This window comes from Mustela lutreola, chromosome 15, assembly GCF_030435805.1.
Source record: "Mustela lutreola isolate mMusLut2 chromosome 15, mMusLut2.pri, whole genome shotgun sequence".
NCBI classification, from domain to species: Eukaryota; Metazoa; Chordata; class Mammalia; order Carnivora; family Mustelidae; genus Mustela; species Mustela lutreola.
In genome coordinates, this window is record NC_081304.1 from 60,977,927 (window position 1) to 61,001,366 (window position 23,440).

Consider the following 23,440-nt stretch of genomic DNA (forward strand, 5'->3'; position numbering starts at 1 on the left):
TGGTGGATGGGAGGCTGGCAGCCACTGCATGCAGGGGCAGGGTTTCGAAGACGGGATGGAAACTCCCAATCTGTGAGTGGAGTCTACACTTGCCAGCGGCTTAAAAGAAACAATATTAGCTGTTTGCTGGGTGTTAGGGGCAAGAATGAGAAAATTAGAAAATTTCACATGCACCCCGGCCTGAAGAGTAAAGATAAATGTTGCAGCGAATGCAGAGTAGGACTGGCAAGTGAGCCTCGTGTCACTGAGGGCGGGGAGAAGACCGCTCTTGGGGCCTTAAAGTAGCGGTGAAAGTTACGTGCGGAAAATTAAAGAAGCAGTTCGGCAAGAAAAAAAGCGAGACATTTGGGTCTATAAATGAGTGAAGAATAAGAACAGACATTGCACCAGAGGAAATACGTGTATTTTCTGTACTTAGAGAAATTTCACCCCCAAAAGCATTTAGAGAAACCAGATTATTTTTCACCTTTTTATTTAAAGACTTATTTATTTATTTTAGTGGGAGAGGGAGAGAATCTCTAGCAGAATACCCACTGAGCCCAAAGCCCAACATGAGGCTCGATCTCACGACCCTGAGGTCATAACCTGAGCTGAAACCAAGAGTTGGATGCTTAACCCACTGAGCCACCCAGATGCTCCACCCATGTTTCCCATTTTAAACTGTAATTTGGTAATAAGTCTGAAGCCTAAGAACCCTTTCATTTAAAAAAATTACGTTTAAAATGAAAGGACTCAAGGTTAAACATTTAAAGATGCTAGATAATGACAGTAATTTCCAATAAAGGAAAATGATCTTACATTGATTCTCTCTCTCTGATAGAGTTTTATAGAAACATTTAATACTATGTTTTCAAAGAAAATGACTTGGAAAAATCCCTTTTAAGTAAAGTGTGAGGAGGTTATCTAAAAGAGATGGTAATAGCATTTCGTGTTGGACTTTGCAGTGTGCTCACAGCCTTTTAGTTTTCTTGCCTCTCGATCTAGTGACTGCACGCAGCAGATTTTACGGGGCGCTGGGAAGAGGAGCCCAGTCAAGCCCGCAGTGCATGGGGTTGTCACCGTCTGCGCTTCCATGCCCGTGTGCCCAGTGCACACTGGGAAGGGTTTGTCAGGGAGCAGCAGTGTGTGCAGACCCTGGCTTCGGCTTCCCCAGAGTTTTTAACAGCCAGGGAAGTGCCCAAGTCAGGAGATGAAAAATAACCTTGAGAATGATACCGATCCCAGATCTGGGGCACCTGGGGGCTCAGTCAGCTGGAGGTCTGCTTTCAGCTCCGGTCATGCTCCCAGCATCCTGGGATGGAGCTCTGCAGGGAGCCTGCTTCTCCCTCTGCCTGCCTCTCCCCCTGCTTGTGCATGCTCTCTCATTTGCTCTCTCTCTGCCAAATAATTACATAAAATGTTTTAAAAATCTCTTAGACCTTTAGGTAGGAAGTTTGGAATGAAACAGACGTACATATTGCCATTGATGATTTATGGGATTTGGATATTTGATTGACATTTTTTACACCAAAATTTCTTTACTTTTCTGTCTTCTCTTATATTTTCTAAGTAAGCATACTTTATTGTACTATTATTTTGTATTTTGCAGTAGAGCAAACTTCACCATAAGAGATTTGTGTCGATTCTGGTAGTTTGAGCAATAAGGAGTGTCTGTGTGATTAAAGTGAGCTGGTGGAGTTGAAACTCACCTTTGTTTTGACCAACAATTAATTTATGACTTGGATTTTAAATCCTAGTTTTATGGAAAAGATGCCTCATGAATTTCATTTATGTTGATGTATTTTCACTAGCAATATGACATGTTCCTTTTGTAAATTTGAGTGCACTTCTTTCCCTGAAAATGTAAGTTTGCCTTTCTGTGATTTGAAAAGTACATTATGAGGTTACTTGTCATTGTTTTCTTAGGAGAGTCTCAGAATGTTTGACTGTTGCCCATGTAGATCCGTTAGTGGGGAGTCTAGGCCATCATTAACACAGAGACTCGGTTCTGGTGTTTGGATGGTGCACTTTATGTACAAAGAGCAGGTTCATTGTCTTCACTGCGTGTAAATGCTAGATTCCGTCGGTGGGCCAGCTGTCTAGGGAGTCCTGCACCAGTGGGAAACACCATGTCTGTGTCTGTTGGCTCCGACATGTGCATCCTGTTTGGTAAAACCTGCGGTATTCCACAGGTGAACGGGGTCCATTTTGGAAATCGTCTTCTGTATATATTCAGTGTTTTATAAAGGACTGCGGGAGCCAGGGCCACGTCTGTAATAGGTACTTTATGTGTAACCATTTTATTTTATTTTATTTTATTTTAAAGATTTTACTTATTTATTTGACAGAGAGAGATCACAAGTAGGCAGAGAGGCAGGCAGAGAGAGAGAGGAGGAAGCAGACTCACTGCTGAGCAGAGAGCCCGATGCGGGACTCGATCCCAGGACCCTGAGATCATGACTTGAGCCGAAGGCAGCCGCTTAACCCACTGAGCCACCCAGGCGCCCTAACCATGTTATTTTAAATACTTTTTTTTGTTTTGTTATTTTAAATACTTTAAACAGTACTGTTACTCTCTAATTTTGCAGTTGATAAAAATGGTGATGTATGCATTTCCATTCTTCATGAGCCCGGGGAAGATAAATACGGTTATGAAAAGCCAGAGGAACGCTGGCTCCCTATTCACACTGTGGAAACCATCATGATTAGTGTCATTTCAATGCTGGCAGACCCTAATGGAGACTCACCTGCTAACGTTGATGCTGCGGTAAGGTGGTCATGCCCGAATCTCTCCTCCCCTTCCCCTACACTTGATGACGAGTGTGTGTGTGTGTGTGTGTGTGTATGTATGTATCTATCTGCAGATCGATTTACATACAGTTAAGTTTCTCCTCAATCTGCACAAAAATAGTTATAGATGTAACTGATCTTTACCCCTAAGTACTTGAACCTCATCTTTTAGGAATGAGGAACCTGTCTTTCATAGCTATAAACACTCTTCCCCTGAGATTCGCTGGTTATGGAGATGTTGTTTTCCCCTAACCTGTTTGATGAGTCTTTCGATGCCCTGGCTCTCCACGTGTGCGTACTGCTGTGGCCTCTTCTGAGAGTGCAGACATCCTTCCTTGTAACCACAGCACAAGTCTGCCTCCAATAATACTGTCGCATGCACAGGTGTGTGCTCCAGTATTGTTCCTTGTATCTGGGTTTTTGTTTTCTTTTTTTTAAAATCCAGAATCTGGGAAACCCGCATTTCATTTCATTTTGTGTTCTTGTAGGGTTTTTTTGTTTTGTTTTTTCTAAGATTTTATTTATTTGACAGAGATCACAAGTAGGCAGAGAGGCAGGCAGAGAGAGAGGGGGAAGCGGGCTCCCCCCTGAGCAAAGAGCTGGGCTGGATCCCAGGACCCTGAGATCCTGATCCGAAGGCACAGGTTTAACCCACTGAACCACCCAGGCGCCCCTTGTGTTCATGTTTTATTAGTCTCCTTTACTAGTAGTCTAGTGCCTCAGCCTTCTCTTCTCCTTTGAAAAGCCTTTCATTCTAATTCTCATTCTTAGAACTTTTGTTAGTATGTATCAAAGCCAGGAGATGAAATTCACTTTGCTACTAGCCTGTTACATGGGTGACTAACCCTGGGGTGAGTTCGTATTTAGTCTATGTGGGAAAACACTAGTTCGATAAACTCTTTTTAAATGTATGCCTTTGATTTTTTAATTTAGTGATCAAATTGAAGTAAAAAATTGACAGAATGCCATCCTAGCCTCTTATTTAGTGGAATGTCAGTCTGATCACTGTCAGAGACGTGTGAGGGAGAAGGAATCCTGGTCATCATTGTGAGTGAGAACTAATTTTTGTTCACTTTGATTCGTGATCAGCTATACCTCTTTGCAGTAACATCAGAACTGACAAACTGTATCTTAATCTTCATGAAGGTTAAAGTTAAGGATAAATTCAGAGCAAGTATCTGATGAATGACTGCAGAAGTCACTTCATCTTCCAGGCAGTTGGGTCCTGGAACCATAGGCCTCCTGAGGAAGGGCCGTCCTGGCCTGATGCTGTGTGGAGCTGAGCCGTGCAGATGGGACTCAGATCTGCACACCATGGGCTGTGCAGCACTGGTCCGGTTGTCGCTAGAAAGCCGTTGCTGCCCTTGCTGAAATAACCAGTCAGTCGTCTCCTAGTTAAGCCACGGTTTCATTTACCTTTCATGTTTGCATTGTACACCTTGCCATATTTTCATAGGTTTTCTGTTTGTTTTTCTGACCTCTCAGTCAGCGAAAGCTACTCCAGGAAACCTGCATTTTTCTTGGTGATCCCTCTCCTGGACTCCTCCATCCGTGGGCTCTGGGTTAGGTCGGCTCAGCTGCTGCGCAGCTGCCTTCCTTGGACTTGCCCTTCCTGCTCTTCTGTTTCCCAGATCCCAGTTCCTTTTTCTGGGTTGACTTCTTCCTGTTTTTGTACCTCATCTGAGAGTCGTGCTTCAGGAAGGCTGGGTGGGAATGAAGACCTGGGTCCTTACCTGTCTGGAAGGGTTTATCCTGCCCTTAGCCTTAAGTGACAGTTTGTAGAATTCTGGAGGAGGAGTGCAGATTTCTCCAGAATTCATCTTTTCACATTTATTGTTGCTGACGAGGAAGTTGATGTGTCGCTGATTATGGGTGCTTTTCTTTCTTCCTCTGTTTTCCCTGTTCCCTTCAGATTCTATTCTGATTCTTGGTCTTTGGAATTTCATGTTGTTGTGTAGAGTTTAAGATATTTTCATTTCTGTACGGTATCCCCCCTTCTCTGTGAGGGGTGTGTTCCGAGACCCCTGGCGGATGCCTGAAAGCAGTGATAGGTACCAACCCTATCTGCATTAGGATTTCTTCTGTAGGTACATACACAGGATGAAGTCTAGTTTATGAGTTGGGCTCAGTGAGAGGTTTACAGCCGTAACTGGTAATGAAATAGGGCAGTTAGGATGGTGCACTGTGATGAAAGTCGTGGGACTGTGGGGCTCTCAGTACCTTGGTGTCCTGCGCACGCGCCCTACTTGTGAGGGTGTGACAGGGTCACATGCCCGCAGGGCGAGCGACTCAGCCAGCAGTGTGGTCTGAGGATGCTGTTGACCTGCTGTTACGTCCTATGGGGGACTGTCTGCTCCTGGACAGCCCGGGGTCGACTGGGAGACAGGTGAGCCCACAGGGGCTGTAGCTGCGGCTGGGTGGTGGGGGGGCCTCCTGGGGTCAGTATGTACTTGCAGGGCTTGAGCTCGTGTGCAGCGTTCTCTCCTCTTGTCTTTCATCAAGTTCTTATTGGAGTGGTTCTCGCTGCTTCTCTGGTGCGCAGTTGTTGCCTACACTGACTCTTGTGTTCGGTTTCACCTCCACGGCTGCTGACTCTAGTCCCTGGTGGATGCTCATTTTGGCGCTGTTACTCTTAATTTGAAGTAGCTTTTTCTTTTCTGCATTGATTATCTTTTTCATAAAATCTTGTCGCTGTTTGACGAAGTTAATAGGTCTATCTCGTGGGAGTTCTAATTAAAATTTTCCAAGTTATATTCTGGTCATTCTCTGAGGCCATTGTTTTCTTTTGTGTTTCTTCTGTATTTTGAAGACTGCGCCAGAACCCGTGGGCTTACCGCACAGTGCTGTGCACGTGACCCCAGACGACCGGACACACAGGTCCAGGAGAGCACGTGCACGCACAGAGCGCCTGCTCGGCTCAGGTGTGAGGGCCCGAGCCTGCCTGAGCCCCAGGCTGAGAGGCAGTTCCGTCCTCTGCTCCCCACTAGTGGCCCTGTGTCGAGAGCTCTTCATATATGCGCGCATCTGTGCGTCGTAACGGTGGTCACCGTTTCAGGAGAGCCTTTGACTTTTGGATGTGGGTGGGAGGAAAACGCCAAACTGTGGAGCTGGGCCTCTGTGTCCAGTCCTGCATCTCAGTGACGGTCTAAACTCTGCCTGCTGCTCGGTCGGCCCTGCCCCTCCTTGCTCTGGTTCCACAGAGACCTCTGTCCTCTGCTGCATGCTTCATGCTTCTGCCATCTGCTTTTGGTCTTCTGGAAGAAATTTTGCTTTTCGTGTTGGCTCGAATTTCTGGAGCCTCCGGAGGGAGCCCGCAGCCCTTCCCAGGGCCTGAAGAGCTAATGTGTAAGGCAAGACCGCCTTTTCTAGTAATGAGAACCGTCTATGTTCTTCATGGAGTTCTTTCTTTAGGAGAACCGCACCTGCACAGGTGACTTGCGTGAGTGATTTCTGCTCTTAGGTCGCAGCAGAGTCTGCAAAAGTATTTGACTGCTTTTTCCGACTTACCAGCTTTTCAGCGTTTTAAAAATGTGCATGTTGCCAAAGTGATAACATTCAGAATTAAAAGTTGTATTTGAGATTTTAAGAAGAGCTTGGATAAAGTCACTTCATGTTACTTTTGTATCTACAGAAAGAGTGGAGGGAAGACAGAAATGGAGAATTCAAAAGGAAAGTTGCCCGCTGTGTAAGAAAAAGCCAAGAGACAGCTTTCGAGTGACATTTGTTCAACAGCTATAACTTCATTATTTCAGGGTGAGTTCATTTTAAAATCCTACTCTTTGCCTTGTGATAAATGGCATATACGTTTTTTGGGAATTGTGTGATTTGGATATTTGAATTGCCTGATTTCACTAGCTTCATTTTTTAGCGGGAGTGTCCAGTGGTCTGTTGTTTTCTCAACAGAAACCGTGTAGCCCATCGCGTTTTGCTCCAACAGACTCCGCGTCTTCATCTAGGTAGTTGTGTTACACGGGCTGGCGTGGGGTCGTGATCTCTGTTTTTTCACTGGCAGTAAGAGACGAAAGTGCCTATTTCTGTGTGGTTTATAGCAAAGGATGATGTAAATTTTCATTTCCTAATTTTTTTTAAAGGAAGATTATATTTTGTAATGAACTGGCAAGACCATTAAACATCATCTTCCATGTTGTTCTTAATTTTTTTTTTTTTTAAGCTTTTATTCATTTATTTGAGAGACAGGCAGAGAGAGAGAAAGAGAGCAAGTGAGCAGAGGCAGAAGGAGAAGCGGACTCCCAGTTGAGCAGGGATCCCAATGGGGGACTTGATCCCAGGACCGTGGGATCATGACCTGAGCCGAAGGCAGATGCTTAACTGACTGAGCCACCCAGACGCTGCTAGTTTCCATGTTTTCATTGGTCTTTATCTCCCTGTTTATTACTATTAGGGCCAGTAGGACAGTTCTCTCTCGTGTCATACACTCTCTCAGGTTGTACACCGTGTCCAGAGGCTTTTATTGCACCCAGTATGGAGTCTAGGATAGATGGGGACACGGTGGGGACCACTGACCAAATATGTGACATTTTAGTTATTTGGTTTCTTTTCTTCCTTTTTTTTTTTTTTTTTTTTTTTTAAATGTTGGGGTGATAAAATTATTTAGGATTTGGAGCATGTAAAGGATCATGAGTCATGCTAGACCTGCCGCCTGTTTTACCCCACGTTCCCCTCTGCCCCAGCCTCCTCTCCCATGCCCAGTCTGGGCTTACCACGGTTTTCCGCTGTCCCTTCATCTGGTTGGTCCGTCCTAAAGAGTGTGCCCCCGGCCTCTGAACGCCGTGCATGGAGCTGCCATGCACTGCTCCCAGACTTGTCCTGTCACTGGCCTGTGTTGGGTCTGGTTGTACCAACTGTTGTCACTGTCATGTGAGACCTCAGTCGCTGAGTCACCATCTTGCCCTCGCTGCTGACTGCAGTTGTCTTCCGGTGTGGGGAGAGGTCTGTCAGCCCCATGTCTGCTTTGTGTCCCTGCCAGAGCGGGTGTGGCTGGCTTGTTTCTTGGTGCACATTCGTGAGGAGAGCTCTCTGGCTGTGTGTGTGGGGGTGGGGTTACTGAGTTCGGGTCTGTGCACATCACTTTGAGTGGATAATGCCAAGTTGTCACCAGAGTTCTGCATCTATTTTCACTCCTTTTCACAAGGATAATGTTCCCATTTACTCCAGAGCTGCCCCTGCATTCTCTGAAGTTTTCCATATGGAAGCGGGTGGGTGATCCCTTGCTCTGATGGGTGTGGCCGGCGCTGCTGACTGTCGTTTCATGTGTTTGGCTGTTTGCGAAATTCCTGTTCTTTGGGCTGTTTTGTTAGCTCTGGACTTGTCCCCTGGTCAGTTCCCTTTCTTTGTGGAACCTCCGGATGAACAGATTTTTTGAGAGAGAGAGTGTGTGCACAGAAGCCAGCGGAGGGGCTGAGGGAGAGGGAGAGAGAGTCTCAAGCAGACGGCACTGTGCACGGAGCCCGACACAAGGCTCATCATGACCCTGAGCTCATGACCCAAGCCGACGTCCAGAAGCACACTCAACCGAGCCACCCAGACACCCTGATGAACGGAGATCCTTAATCTTAATGCAGAGGTATTAGACCTCTCCTGCACAGAGCTAGGTTTTGTGTTATAGCTTCTTATATAACACCAGAAGATTCGCGTTGCATCTTGTCTGGTGAAGGTTATACGGTTTTCCCGTTGGTATCTGTGTTGAAGCCCTGGAATTGCTGGGCATGCAGGGCGTGGCTGTGTCCGCACCCCGGGCAGAAACCGTGGGCCACGTCCATTGTTGGCAGGTTCTGTCACCCCTGACACTCAGGGTCCATTGTCCTAGGTAATTCCATTTCCAGGTGTGTTCATCTGTTTCGGACCTGAATGTGTTCTGTGAGTTGGCCTGTCTTACTCCTAAACTAGCTTCATGTTGTTTTAATTTTTATTATTTCTATAATGACTATATCAAATGCAAAGTACAAATTAGAAGAAAGACTGAGTCTGCCTACCACTTGTCCTGTTTCCGTGTTTGAGATCCCTGGTTTCTGGTCTCCTCATAATAACCGGAAACGCTGATCAGCCCTCCTTTCTGTTGCGACCGAGGATAGCAGTGACCCGTTGCCTTCACACTGCTTTCCAGTAGCTTGTCCTTGTCCCGCCTGCTCACGCTTTGTTAGTCATCCTGTCCTCGCGTCCTTCCCTCCCGTCTACTACATGGTCCCTGCTTCCCACTGTTCTTCTTGTTTTGTTTTTTTTGTTTTTTTTAAAGATTTTATTTATTTATTTGACAGACAGAGATCACAAGTAGGCAGAGAGGCAGGCAGAGAGAGAGAGAGGAAGGGAAGCAGGCTCCCTGCTGAGCAGAGAGCCCGATGCGGGGCTCGATCCCAGGACCCTGAGATCATGACCCGAGCCGAAGGCAGCAGCTCAACCCACTGAGCCACCCAGGTGCCCTCCACTGTTCTTCTTGGACCATGTCTCGGTCTGCGGGGACTTTGGGTGTTCCTGCCCGTCCTTCATCCAGGTGCTTGTCCTGTATGCCCCACCATGCCGGTCGTCCTCTCGATCTTTGCATTGGTGCTTGCGTGCGTGTGGCCACATCCTAAGGGACTCTTCCCACACGGTCTCCCAGTCAGAGACGGGCTGGACAGCGACAGAACTGCAGATACTGAAGCCCAAGTACACGCGCGATTCCATCTCTTAAACTACTTAATAGATTTAAGAAATAACCAAGAATTTTATTATATTTACCTTGATAGTATATTTCAAATTAGTTAAATATACATACTAATGAGGGGCCACAGACAAATTTTGTAAGGAATTTTATACTTTCCTTTGCTAGTGGAATTACCGTTAGTTTATATCCGTTCACAACACACAGGTGTTTGGGCGCCTGGGTTGCTCAGTGGGTTAAGCCTCTGCCTTCAGCTCAGGTCATAATCCCAGGGTCCTGGGATCGAGTCCTGCATCAGGCTCTCTGCTGAGTGGGGAGCCTTTTACCCCTCTCTCTCTGCCTGCCTCTCTGCCTACTTGTGATCTCTGTCTCTGTGTCAAATAAATAAATAAATCTTTAAAAAAAAAAACCACACACACGTGTTCATACTTACCAAGAGTGAAGTCCATTCATCAGAAAGATGGAGGCAGGAAATAATGTTGATTCAAAATACCTGATGGTCTAGAACAGGTTAAGTGAAAATATGATACACTGTGGTTGAGGGCACTGGACCGAGAGCCTCCATGAGAGAGGAAGGAAGCAGTGATGGGAAATCTTGACCGACACAGGCCAGTAGCAGAACACCCTCGGGTGTTGCCTGTCCACCGGGTGCATTGTGATGGCTCTGTGTCGCCGCAGAGGGCCTGGCAGCCAGAGTCCTTGATAGAGCAGAATTTTAAAGAAAGTTAGTAAACCAGTTGTGTGAATGATCACTGTAGTTACTATTTAAGCTCAGGATTTTGGGTAAAAAGGATCATGCTTGAAATGTGTGTGTCTTACGTTGGTAAGAACTGAATGAAGGAGTTAGTATCTTATCAGTTCAAAGCTCACCAGAAGGACTGTTTGGCTCACCCCTGGGCAGCGACCGACGTTCCTTGGGAAACACTGATCAACGCATATTAATGCGGACCTGCCCGACCAGCATGCAAGTCCCCAGCTCTGTTGTGTGTCAGACATTCCTAGTTGTTTCCCCCTTTGTTCCTGTAGCTCTCCTCTCGCTGGGACGCATCTTCCCGTCACTCGGGGAGTGTCTGAGTGTGGCGGGAGGGAGCTAGTTTCCACACCTGGGCCCTGGCACCCGTCTCCTCGTTCTGCCACGTGCTGGGACGAGGCCCGTCTCGGCCTCCTCCTCTCATGAAGCAGTTGCCCTTCCAACAGATGCTCCCCCCGCCCCGAGCCTCACAGTGCTCAGGGCCCTAACTCACAGTCACGGATGAGTGTTCTTTTACTCCTGTTGTTACCACGTTCCCACGGTGAGCACCTGAGCCCAGTCATCTCTGGATTAACGGAGAGTGAAACCATTTGAAAATTGGACTTTAAAAATTTTGCATCAAAATCCATGACTTAACTCAGGCCTTCTAAAGATTATTTATTTATTTATTTATTTATTTATTTATTTATTTGACAGACCAGATCACAAGTAGGTAGAGAGGCAGGCAGGGGGGTGGGGGGGGAAGCAGACTCCCCACTGAGGAGAGAGCCCAATGTGGGACTCGATCCCAGGACCCTGAGATCATGACCTGAGCCGAAGGCAGAGGCTTAACCCACTGAGTGCCCCCAGGCGCCCCAACTCAGGCCTTCTAAAAGCAGGTCTGTGGCGCCCCCCGCCCACCCCCGCAACACATGGCGCTGGTACGCTGGACTCAGGTGCCTGCAAGACCCTCATGTGCCCTTAGTCCTTCTGTCAAGGTCCCGCGGGAGGCTACATCACAGGAACCTGGGGCATGGCCGCAGGCCTGGCCAGGTGGGCTTGCCCCTCAGGCTCTTCATAAAGTCTGGTTCTCTTGGTGACTCATCACCGTGCGGTTTCTGCGTGTCCTCGGCAGCTTCCGTCAGCACCATAGACTGCAGATGTGAAATATAAATCCTGCGGTGAAGCAAAAATAGATTTAAAATTGTTCTAAAAGGGTGCCTGGGTGGCTCAGTGGGTTAGCCTCTGCCTTTGGCTCAGGTCATGATCCCAGGGTCCTGGGATCAAGCCCTGCATCGGGCTCTCTGCTCTGCAGGGAGCCTGCTTCCTCCCCCATCTCTCTCTCTGCCTGCCTCTCTTCCTACTTGTGATTTCTCTCTCTCGGTCAAATAAATAAAATCTTAAAAAAAAAAAAAAAAGTAAAAAAATTTAAAATAAAATTGTTCTAAAAAATCTCCGTCCAGATCCACGACGTGTGCTTTCTACAGATGGAAGTATCACCATTCAAGAACTTGATGCGGACGTTATTTCACTTTTTAAAAAACATGGGTTTGCCCTTTTCCCACTTCTTACCGGCCCTGGTGCACGACAGACCCTCCTCCTGACGGAAGCGCTTTTCTCACTCTCCAGTCCCTCCGTCAGGCCCCGTCTAGGAGTTTGGTTCCTTGGGTGTCTCCTAGAACTGGGGTCCTGTTGTATGTGTCTCCTTATTGCGCTTTTTCTTCGTATTTGTACCTCGTCCTCTGTAAAGACCTGAATGGCCTCCGGTACAGGAGGGGAGGAAGAGAGGACACAGGGGAGGAGTGAACCCTCCCTCCCATCCCTTGGATGAGCAGTGGGACCACATCTGAGCCACCAGACGGCAAGACTCTGTGCACTGCTCTGCCTTAAGGCCAGAGGGATTATTGTAGTCTCTAGCGCTGTGTTCCAAATTACCTAAAATCCTCGGGCTTAAAACAGTATATTTTTTTTTTTTTAAGATTTTTATTTATTTATTTGACAGATCAGAAGTAGTCAGAGAGGCAGGCAGAGAGAGAGAGAGAGAGGAGGAAGCAGGCTCCCCGCTGAGCAGAGCGCCTGATGCAGGGCTCGATCCCAGGACCCTGAGACCATGACCCAAGCCAAAGGCAGAGGCTTTAACCCACTGAGCCACCCAGGCACCCCAAAACAGTATTTTTAAAAAAAGATTTTATTTGAGAGAAAGTGAAAAGCACAAGTGGTGGGGGGTGCGTATTCTCTCCAGTGGTTAGTCAAGACCACATGTGGAGTAAGAGATGGGCCCAAGCCGACTGCGTCCTTGGTGGGTTTCATACCACGTCTCACCTAGGCTTCCAGCCATCACGGCTCCTGCCGTGTTGCATCTTTCTAACCTCTTGTGTGGCCGCAAGCCTGCATAAGAAACACTTGGCCCAATCCACTGCAGGGCTTTTGGAGCATGGCCCCCCCCACCAGCAGGTAGCCTTACCTTGTTAGCCATCTCCGGTAAGGCAACAGATTAAGTATGAAAAACATTGCTATTGTAGAACAAAATAAGGGAGAATTGCAAGGCAGAGAAGGACTTGTTAGGCACAGGAAACACCTGAAAAAGAGAAAAAACCGATCTGTGTCAAAACTGAAAACTTGGGCGCCTGGGTGGCTCAGTGGGTTAAAGCCGCTGCCTTCGGCTCAGGTCATGATCTCAGGGTCCTGGGATCGAGTCCCGCATCGGGCTCTCTGCTCAGCAGGGAGCCTGTTTCCTCCTCTCTCTCTCTGCCTGCCTCTCTGCCTACTTGTGATCTCTCTCTGTCAAATAAATAAATAAAATCTTTAAAAAAAAAAACTGAAAACTTAAATATTATGACAGTAGACTTTTAAAAACAATAGACTGGGAAAAGATCACCGTCCACCTGATGTTCTGGATTGTATCTAGAATCTACACCAGCTTGGGTAAATCGGTGAGAAAACAAGTGGTACTAAGGAAAATCACCTGCCTCGGTACTAAAGAAAGCTAATTGTTACGCATGTGAAAAATAACTGTTTGTAATCAGAACTCGGAGGATACAGGGAGGTACCATCACATGGACTGGGTTGTCAGAAATCAAAATGTCCGAGAAACCCAAGTGCTGTTGAGGATCTGTGGAAGCGGCGTCCTTGAGGTCGGGCGAGAGTGCAGGCGTGTTGGCGTTGGAGAGCCATGGCGTTGGGCCATGCTGTGTGTTGTCGTCACGAGGCCCGTCAGCAGTGTGCGCAGCTGGGACTGATGCAGCGGAGAACTACCTGCAGCCGGCTGTGTGCGTGGTACAGGCTTAGCTGTAGGTCACTGGGTGGTTCAATCTCAGGAAATAGTCTTGAGTAGGAAAATAATTTGCAAAAAAGAAAAAACAGCGTCAAGTAAGGTGCTGTTCATGTAAGTTAAAAGTATGTACTTGCTCTGTGGTAAAGAGCTCTCTCTCCTAAAGCAGGGACTTGAGGAAACACACAAAAGTCGCAAAGATTGCAGTGGCACTTAACTTTGGGAGGAGGAGTGCACTGGAAGCAGGGGCTTTGCCTTGTCCCCTTAACAGTTGGCTCATCTTCTGTCCTCCCCTCAGGAGACTAAACTGACCGGGACATTGGGGACAGCGTGTTGGCCCCAGTGGCTTCACATGGTGTTGATTCTTAATCTCTTTGACTTGACACTGTTGACAGTACCTCTGGAAGTGTCTTCCATCCTCACGCATGCAAGCTAGGGCTCTGCCCCGGTGCCTTCTCAGCCCAACTGCTCCCTGCCTGCCTCTTCATCCTGCCCCTCTTCTGTCCTCACTCCTGTTCCCAGCTACAGGGACAAAGCTGGCATGACAACACTCTGGAGATGGAAGCTTGTCCATGTGAGGAAAAGTAAGTCCTGTCATGGCCCCAGTTCTGTTCCCAGATGGGTCAACCCCTGACACACGGTGGCTTCATCTTCAGAGATGTGACTCCTCCCGACACTCACGTATGCGTTGGGCGTGGCGTCGGGTGTGTAATAACGTCTCGTCGGTGTCAGGCTTGTGATAAAGTCTCATCCGTGTCGGGCATGTAATAACGTCTCGTCCATGTTGTGTAATAACGTCTCGTCGGTGTCAGGTGTGTAATAACATCACATTCGTGTCGGGCGTGTAATAACGTCTCGTCCATGTTGTGTAATAATGCCTCGTCGTTGTCGGGCTTGTGATAAAGTTACATCCGTGTCGGGCATGTAATAACGTCTCATCCATGTTGTGTAATAACGTCTCATTGGTGTCGGGCGTGTGATAACATCTGTCCATGTCGGGCGTGTAATAACGTCTCGTCGATGTTGTGTAATAACATCTCGTCGGTGTCAGGTGTGTGATAATGTCTCGTCCGTGTCGGGCATGTGATAATGTCTCGTCCGTGTCAGGCTTGTAATAACATCTTGTCCGTGTTGTGTAATAGCGTCTCATTGGTGTCGGGCGTGTAATAACGTCTGTCCATGTTGGGCGTGTAATAACGTCTCATCCATGTTGTGTAATAACATCTCGTCAGCATCGGGCATGTGATAATGTCACGTCTGTGTCAGGTGTGTAATAACGTCTCGTCCGTGTCGGGTGTGTGATAACGACTCGTCCGTGTTGGGCATATAATAATGTGGGCAGAGACGAGTACGTTTTAAAAATGTATCACGACTCGTCCCTGTCGGGCGTATAATAATGTGGGCAGAGACGAGTACGTTTTAAAAATGTAACATGGTTTTCTGATACTTCGCTAGTTCAATATGATTTATGTGTATCAGTGTGAGAACATAGGTCAGCTTTTTAACAGTGGCATATCATTAAGGATGAAGGTTTGTATTTTGAAATGGGAGCTGACACCAAGAACAGCTGGCCTGAGCACATGTCCGTTCTTGTGAATGAATATTGGTTCCTTTCCTTCCATTTGCACAGGTGGTGTTGTCTTGGGAGAGCGTGGCATATATGGCATATGGCTGCCACGGGAGGGTCCTGCTGAGATGGGAAGGCCCTAGAGTAGACAGGACGTTCATGTAGAAGGGCCACGTGTCGGGGCAGAAGGAAGAAACAGAAACCTGTGGGCTGGCTGGTCACAGGAGGGGAGCCAGACTGTGTGAGGTACTTTGGGCCTCAGAAAGGAAGTGGCTTTGGGTGGTCACGAGGGCCCTGGCAGGAAGCAGAGGGGCACCGGGGTCCTCTGTATGGAAGGTAGTGGGAAGCTCCCCCCACACAGGGACTGCTCTCGGTGGAGAATGGTTGAGATTACTGGAACATTTATTCCAGAGTGTGGAATTCCTTGTACTATTATCCTTAACATCAAAAGTGGTTTTTATTTGGAAGCATGCTCGCCTGATTTGTATTTTTTTAGACTTAAAAAATAATTAAGTTGTGTAGCCGCATAGGAAATTCATTTGATTCTAGTTTTAGAAATAAATAGACCAAGGTACCAATGTCCTGTAGAGGGAAACCATCTTCAGATTTGTAGATTAAAAATAGGGACTAATACGAAGTTTTGAGATAAAAAAAAAATAAAGTTATTTCATAAAGACATACAATTGAAAGAATTTCAATTAATATAAAATGTGTGTGATTTTAGTAACAGGCCGATGCGGTTGGAGATAGGACAATGCACAACTTTTGTCAGTGACGTCGGAGGTCAGCAGCATCTGTTTAAATGGACAGGGTGTGGCCAGGAGAGCGAGTCTCACATTTATCTTTTTAGAGAAAAGCCGACAGACTTGCTTTTTCGGTACTGAACCTTTTGTTCATGAGGGGAAAATGGATTTTTCTGTTCCTGTTGAAAAAGTTAATGCTATTTAAAGCTGGGTTGCTTGATTTTAGGTGTTTAATGACTTTGAGCAGTCAGTCCCCTCTGGAGTATTTTCTTTTTAAAACCTTACAAAGAGACCGTTTAAAATGACTGTTTCAGAGCCCTGAAATTTTGTGTTCATGTCCTCGGGGAATGATTAGAGTCTCTGTCCCCAGCTCTCCTTCAGCCCTGAGAGGTTAAATGGCCAGGGAGTAGTTTGGGTGTGGTTGATCGAGTCCTTGGGAAAGCATTCAAGTAACATCACCTAAAAACTACATGACGCCTGTTCTGTGATGGTGTTTCTTCATTTCAGTAACGTCTTTCCGTCTTCCAACAGAACATCTGCACACTTTGTGTGTCTTTGTGCCAGTGGAAGATCCCGCTTCTGGGGACGGTGATACGCGCGTTTCTGGTGCACTGCCAGATTTGCCAGGGCTGAACGTGTCAGCTGGCACAGCCCCTTTGGAAGGAAATTGAGCAGTCGTCCTGCCTCGCAGGCGCTATTTTTGTGCCCAAGTCAGGGAAATGGGCATATGCAGGGCCATGCATGGACAGGCCCGCTGCTTGGTTTCTGTCCACAGCAGAGCTGTGATATGGTTGAACTTGGGTGCTGATAAATTAGTTCAGGACATTGGAAGACACACTCTGGTGTGACTTAAATTTTTGTCCTAACTCTGAGTACACCTGACTTATTTGTTAGGAGCTTATTATATCCTTGGAGTCTCCAGCCACCTTCTCTTCAGGTTCTTGGTGCCCAGCAGCGTGCTTGGCAGACAACAGGTGTGTGAGTTTCTGGAACGCCTGGACCGGAGAGAAGAAGACCGACACTCTCCTCCCTGCTCCCCCCCCTGCTGCCCTGTGTGCTCAGAGCACACAGTAGAACAGGAGCAACTCTGAATGGAAGTCCAATCATTAACATAGACTTTTTTTCTTAACTTGGACCTAATTTTTCTCAGTTTTTGAGCAGGAAACCCTGCCCTTATCAGCGGCGTCACCTTGTCTCAGTTACCCTGTGAAATAGGGGGAAGTTCCTTCGTGTGATACCTCTGAACACTGCACCAGAGAAGTTTGTTTTTAGGTAGACGGGGTTCTTGACATCTGGGCTGGCTGAGGGCAAAAGACTGGCCAGACGCAACATAGTGGAAGTACCTGTACTTGGAGTAGACGGTCTGTTGCGGGCAGCCTCACGTAGAAAATGGGTTTAGACTGAACCTCTGGGGTTGGATAAAATTTAACAAGTTGGGAAGTGTGGCAGTCTTTTTTATTTTTTTATTTTTTTATTTTAGTATTTTATTTATTTATTTGACAGACAGAGATCACCGGTAGGTAGAGAGGCAGAGAGAGCGGGGGAAGCAGGTTTCCTGCCGAGCAGAGATCTGAGGATGCTGGGATCATGACCTGAGCTGAAGGCAGAGGCTTTAACCCACTGAGCCACCCAGGTGCCCCGAAATGTGGCAATCTTACGTTGTTTTTCTGAATATCCTTAAATCCTTAATAAATTTCCCAATCACATGACTTGTAAGTATTTCTGTGTTTGACTCTAGATTCAATATAAGTTGAAAGACATTTGGGATATTGAAAATGATGTAAAGTCGGGAATTGCCATAGAGCTATCTGTGCCGATAGGTAGAAATGCTGTACCTCTGTACCGTCCAGCATGGTAGTCACCAGCCATATTGAGCACTTGAACGAAAATGTAAATTTCATTTATATAATTTAAAACTGACATAAAATGGCCCTACCTGGCTGCCATGTTGGATGAGCACAAAAATGAGCTTAAGTTGAAATTAAGAGCTTGTTTCCGAAAAACTAGAACAGAAATAAAAATGTCTGACTGGTTGATTCTTTTGTGATTTGTAAATTCATGATGTAATGCTGTTGTTTCGTTGCAGGTCTCCAACTGAGAAACATGGCACTGTTTTCCTGCACTCTACCCACCTATTGCTGGACTTCTGTTGTAACAAGTTGGCGGACACTGGCTGGAGCTGGGCTGCAGTAGAACAAGCCAGTACCGTGCTGACAAGAGCCTAACAAGTGCCAACTTACAGGGGATTGCGCAGTTTGAATTCTCATGAACTGTTTTAGCCTTCAGGAAGACTTGTAAAGACCTGTACATAGCACAACATGATCCGGATAATATATATACCATTCATGTACATCCACCAATACACCTTGTACCAAATAATGCTCTCTTGTAGTAGGACAAGAATCGTGTAAATTCTCAAAGATTTTAGCAGGTTTTCTTTCCCTATTCATTGTTTCTTATCAGTTTTAAAAGACTCCTTAAAGCATGTCAGATGAAAAACAATTAGGATTAAAAGTTTCCATTTAATTTCCTTTAAACCATTGAGGCTTCATTAAACTCTTTTCACTTACTAAACTTTTGTATCTTCTTTGTTTTGACACACTCCCTTTTGCTTTTCTCTCTTCTCTCTGCCGGAAGGTTTATCAAGTCATTTAGTTCCAGTACTGAAACACTTAGTAAGCAACTACTTGATTTTGACGAGGACTTCAGAGCATTGGTCATCACTAGGTGCTTGTCGTTTTGTGCTCTGGTTGCACCGTCTCTTGGATCGGGTGGAACAATACCACATTTTGGCTGTTGAGAGCTCTTGAACTCCGTCATCCCTGAGAACAACAGAGAGTTGGTTCAGAATTCAACTTACTGAAATTTGCCCCAGACAGAACAAAATCTGGTTTGGTTTGGCTTTTGCCTTCCCGTTGGTCCCTGGGCGTTCAGGTTGGATGGATTAGTGTGCACGGCTGCAGGCTTTCTGCTTAACTCGTGAGTTTGCTCTTACAGATGCTGTGGACCCCCCATCCCCTTCTCCACGGTCCTCCGCGTTTCTTTGCCTCTACTCTTCTATATTGCAGATTTTTCTCACTTATTGTACAAAGAAATGGCGATGTATATTTTCATGTAATTTGATTTTGGAATTCTGTCACCTTATGTAGTGAGTTCTTCCAAAATATAATTTTTTTCCAATAATCGTCAAGTTGTTGACTTTTATTGTATTGAATGAAGGTTATAATACTGAATGCCAGAGAAGTGCAGTTTAGAAAAATCTCAGGTTGATTCCTTATGCAAACAGACTTAATACTTGAAAATCCCATGGCCATGGCAGTGTATGTACTGGGCTCTATCTAGGTTCTTATGTGGGTCTCAAAGCATTCCAGGGTGTGAATGCTTTGCTCTCTGATACATCGATTCTGTCACTGACACCGTGCACTTGGATTTTATTAACGTTTGAGCATAAGTGTACTTCATATCATGTCTTCTAAAGCAGCTTCAGGAAGTGATGAAGTGACCGTGTGCGGTGTGAACGGCAGGCCCAGGTTCCCCTGTGTTGGGTGTGAGGTTGGGGCTGGGAAGTGTAGTAGTTGGCGGGCAAGGGACAGAAACGGAAGCAGTGCCCAATGGGACACGGTTCTGTGAGGACCGGCGCGTCTCTGGCCTATGGGGCTCGGAGAGACACTCTGGCAGAGAGTGAAGGGTCCCTACGAGTTGCCCATCCCTGCGACTCCATATGTCCTTCTTTCAGCAGAAGTAAAATGGTTGAGGATGTAGACGCAGCAGAGAGTGATTTTTCTGAGTCCGTCTGTTCTGCACTCTGAAGCATTGTAGGGACCCATCAATGTGTAATGACTGAACGTGGAAAGTGTTGGATCCCTTGGAGCTGATTTTCTTCAAGAACTTCATTTTGTGACTTTTCTTACTCAGAGGCTGTAAAACTTGTTGCCCCAAAGTGCTGGTGCTGCACAGCCTCCTGGGATCTGAATGCAGTCCTTTTTACTCTCAAATCAGAAACTTCACATGGTTGCAGGAGGCGGAACGGAGTCTGAATTTTGCTCTCCTCTTGGCTGTGATCCTGCTCGTGGTCTGTTGGGTTCGAACCTGGGGTTTGAGTCCTCAGGGAGCAGCCAGTGACCTACTCACTCAGGGACAACTCTCACTGAACCCTAAGTGCCACTTTCATGCAGGTACTTCGGTGTGACCGTGTATGTTTTGGGGCTAGATCTAGGGGAGTGGAAGGGGCGAGCCAGGAACCAGTGCCCCTCCCTTCGCGCTCCTTTCCACCTGGCGCCCTGGCGTGCTGCATGTGGACACACGGGCCTCAGGAGGTGGTGTGGCCTGTTCTCTGCCAGGGGCGTCTCCCGTGCCTTTCCCCGTGTTCATCTGACAGTGAACTTGACACCTCCATGTTTGATACTCAACCACTCTCAGGTGGCACTGATCCAGGTGGCTTTTGTGCCACCAGTGTCTCATCACTAGTGTGAGGCGAGTCCTCTCTGCTTTAGGAAAGGATTTTTCTCCCCAACTCTGTGCCAACTATCAACAACATCTACACAGTCTTATGGGTTTTAGAACTGTTGGCTGTTTCTTAAATTGATTCCAAGTTCTTGTAAAGGCTTATAGATCTCAGTCTGTGCTCATAATGGGACGGATGATCTCAGTGGCTTTCTGGCCTCTCTTCTGTGAGTTTAAAATCCACGCAGGATTGGTTTCCTTGTCATCACAAGGCAGTCTCTTTGTGAGGCGATGCCACGAGTTCTCTGATCACTTGGGTGTCCTGGTATCTTCAATGGCCTTCATTCTCGGGTGTGAAATTTTATTCTGTGTGCTCACTCACCCCCTACAGATCACATTTTGGGCAGTGTTGCCTGTGTATCTATCTTTGCCCGTCTGGTCTCCAGTTGGTGGAACTACCTTCTTTGTACCTGCCACACCGCCCAGCATCTTTGAAATTTGACACAATGTTGCTTCATTCCAGCTGTTTTTAGTTCTGTAACTCCTTGATTGTATTTAACTGTGTGAGTTCTGTTGTGATGTTTGCTGTATTGTAAAGCCCCTGCGCCATGTGGTGGGTGCTCTGTAAATCAATAAATGATGACTTAGAGGCTGTATCACGAGCTATTTTGGTTTTAGGATGCAGGTCTCAAAAGCAACTTTGTGGGATTATTTCTAAACAGCACATGATACCAAAAGGTCCACCGGGGAATCTTGAAAAAGAATTCTTCAAACTGCATTTAAAGGAGGAAAGGGGGTGGGAAGTTGACTTCCAACCTGATGAAACAGTCTTAAAACTTCTAGGAGGGGGCCAAGCACTCTTTCTCACCAGCGCTCTGTGCCTGCTGACTGAGGGCATTTTGAGGGATTTCCTCTTTAGCCGGAACTGGCTCTACCACAGACATAATGAGCCAGAAGGCGAAGAACCCAGACTCGGAAGGGAAGCGGGCCAGACCGCAGGCACCATCTCAAGTGCCACCGACCCTCCTCTGCACAGACTAGCAGACTGGATACCTGGATACCTGCCCAGGGTCACTGAGTCAGTGAAGGGCAAAAAGAGACAAGACTGAGTACTTTTTCCTTCCTTCCTTTCTTTTCTCTCCCCAAGAGGACGCTGCCATCGGGCTTTCCACCCTGCACCCTTACACACAGCTCTGTCACAGCGGGGAGGTCGTGTTCACTGGGACCTGCGCTGCCTGTTGCCGTGAAGGCCTCCTCCTTCCAGAGAAAAGAACAAGAAGCCAAATCTCTAATCAGAACTGAGTTAGAGACAGAAAGTCCTTGAAAGTGGATTGGAGGTCATTATCAAAATCTAATTTTCCTGATAAATATATTTGCAATAAATTGTAAGAGTCCAGATGATGTTCCTGAACCTTAGATGCCAGTTTTTTGGGGTTTTTTGGTTTTTTAAAGATTTTATTTATTTACTTGATAAAGATCACAAGTAGGCAGAGAGAAAGGGAAGCAGGCTCGCCGCCGAGCAGAGAGCCCGATGCGGGGCTCGATCCCAGGACCCTGAGATCATGACCTGAGCCTAAGGCAGAGGTTTAACCCACTGAGCCACCCAGGCACCCCTTTAGATGCCAGTTTTATGCACAGTCATCTGCCCAGGGTTTTAGCAATAAGCGCAAAGAAACAGTGTTGGACTAGGTCTGCTGTGTGCAAGGCTCTGGGCTTTAAGGAAGGACCCCCTGGTTTTCCCCTTCACCCTCAGAAAGACAGGCCTTCCCAGAGGACTGCAAACCCCAGCAGGAATACAGTTTGCAGAACAAATTATTTCCAGGATAAGGTATTTTTGGTTATTCAGTTTCAGATGTGTGTAACATGAATGCCAGGGTAGGGTTAGGGTTTTGGTTTTGTTTCATTTCACTGGACCAGCATGTCCCACAGAGCTGTAGTAAGATGAGAAACGATGTGAATCCTATTCACACCGGCAGAATAAACCACAGGAGAAGGAAAAGACTTTCACAAAACAGCAGACAGCTCTTAGACCAAGGTTCCATACAGAAAGTCCTAGGCAAGACCCTTGATTTTTCTCCCTTCCCAGCAGTATCCCGTTAGAAATAAGTGTGGTTGTGCTGTGTGTTCACAGCGGCATCTCCTTCATTCCTAAGGAGCCCCAGAGATCTCATTCCTATTTCTCAAGCTTCTGCTTCGAGGCAGGCTTGCGCAGGTGTGTCTCCTAAGGGACCTAGCTCCTTTCTTACAAGGATCTTCCAAAGTAATGCTTTCTCACACGGAAACACGTGCAGGTCAGTGTTAAAACTGTAGAGCAAGTAAGTTTCACGGCTGGAATTCTGTTCCACCACCTCCCATACCGGGTACTGCCACCCCTCGCGTCAGGTCACACAGACCATGCGCACGTGAAGGCCGGTACTCGAGCCCAATTCAGTGGACTCCGAGAGATCCCGTCCCTTCCCCTTTACCGGGACAGGGCGCTGCTCTCCCAGGAAGAGCCTGATCCCGTGTGCCCTTAAGGCCTCAGCATTTCCCGTTCATGCTCCTCCTGCTTCCTGTCCCAGACAACTCCACACCAAGTTCTTCGTCTGAGCAAAAGCTGAGCCAAGTCTACGGTGAGCCAGGTTCCAGGGCTGAGTTTTCAGACTGTCTCTCCTTCCGGTGGTTCCAGTGTTGGGAGCGCCCCAGAGCCTGGGGGCTGTTGGAGTTCGACTGCCCAGTGCTAGTGTGGCTTTGTGTCCCGGGCTCTGCCAGGAGGGCCTCTCCGTGGCTCAGGGCTTTCAAGCCAGTTAGGAGTCCAGAAGGAGGGCAGAAGACAAAGGCCCAGGATCGGGGTCTATTCCGGGTCCTCCTAACAGGACAGCGCGTGCGTCGTGGAGGGCTTCCCGAGGGAGGCCGAGAGGAGGGGGTACTCCAGCCCCTGAGTGGGTTTCCATTCGGCTGTGGGCGCCAGCTGGAAGGGCCCAAATTTGTTTCTTCCCGCACATGTGCTGCAGTCCCTGGTTTTCGTCACGTTCTCACAGGGGTCCTGACCCTCCGAATCCTTACGAGCATAATGAGACAGCGGTGGAGTGGCGATAGGAGCATGCGCTTGCAGGCCCTGGCCCGCACCAACACAGCACGTCAGCTGCCGGGCAGAACTCGCACCGTGTTCTCCTGACTGCGGGTGTAGCTCACTCGGCGGCAACCACACCTTGAACGCCCAGCAGTCTCCGTGTCACGTGCCAGGCTGATACTGGTGAGACCCAGGAAGTGGTCTGTC

General features: G+C 47.3%; 1 protein-coding gene across 1 annotated transcript in view; it reads left to right on the forward strand.

The window, feature by feature from the left end:
- Positions 1 to 20,837, forward strand: part of UBE2G1 (ubiquitin conjugating enzyme E2 G1) — a gene marked incomplete at its 5' end in the record, with an annotated part of 97,342 nt that extends 76,505 nt beyond the window's left edge. Inside the window, 4 exon segments of the mRNA XM_059149971.1 lie at positions 2,568 to 2,746; positions 6,401 to 6,522; positions 13,727 to 14,012; positions 17,825 to 20,837. Coding sequence (XP_059005954.1) covers positions 2,568 to 2,746; positions 6,401 to 6,487 — 266 coding nt within the window.
- Positions 20,838 to 23,440: the final 2,603 nt, after the last annotated feature.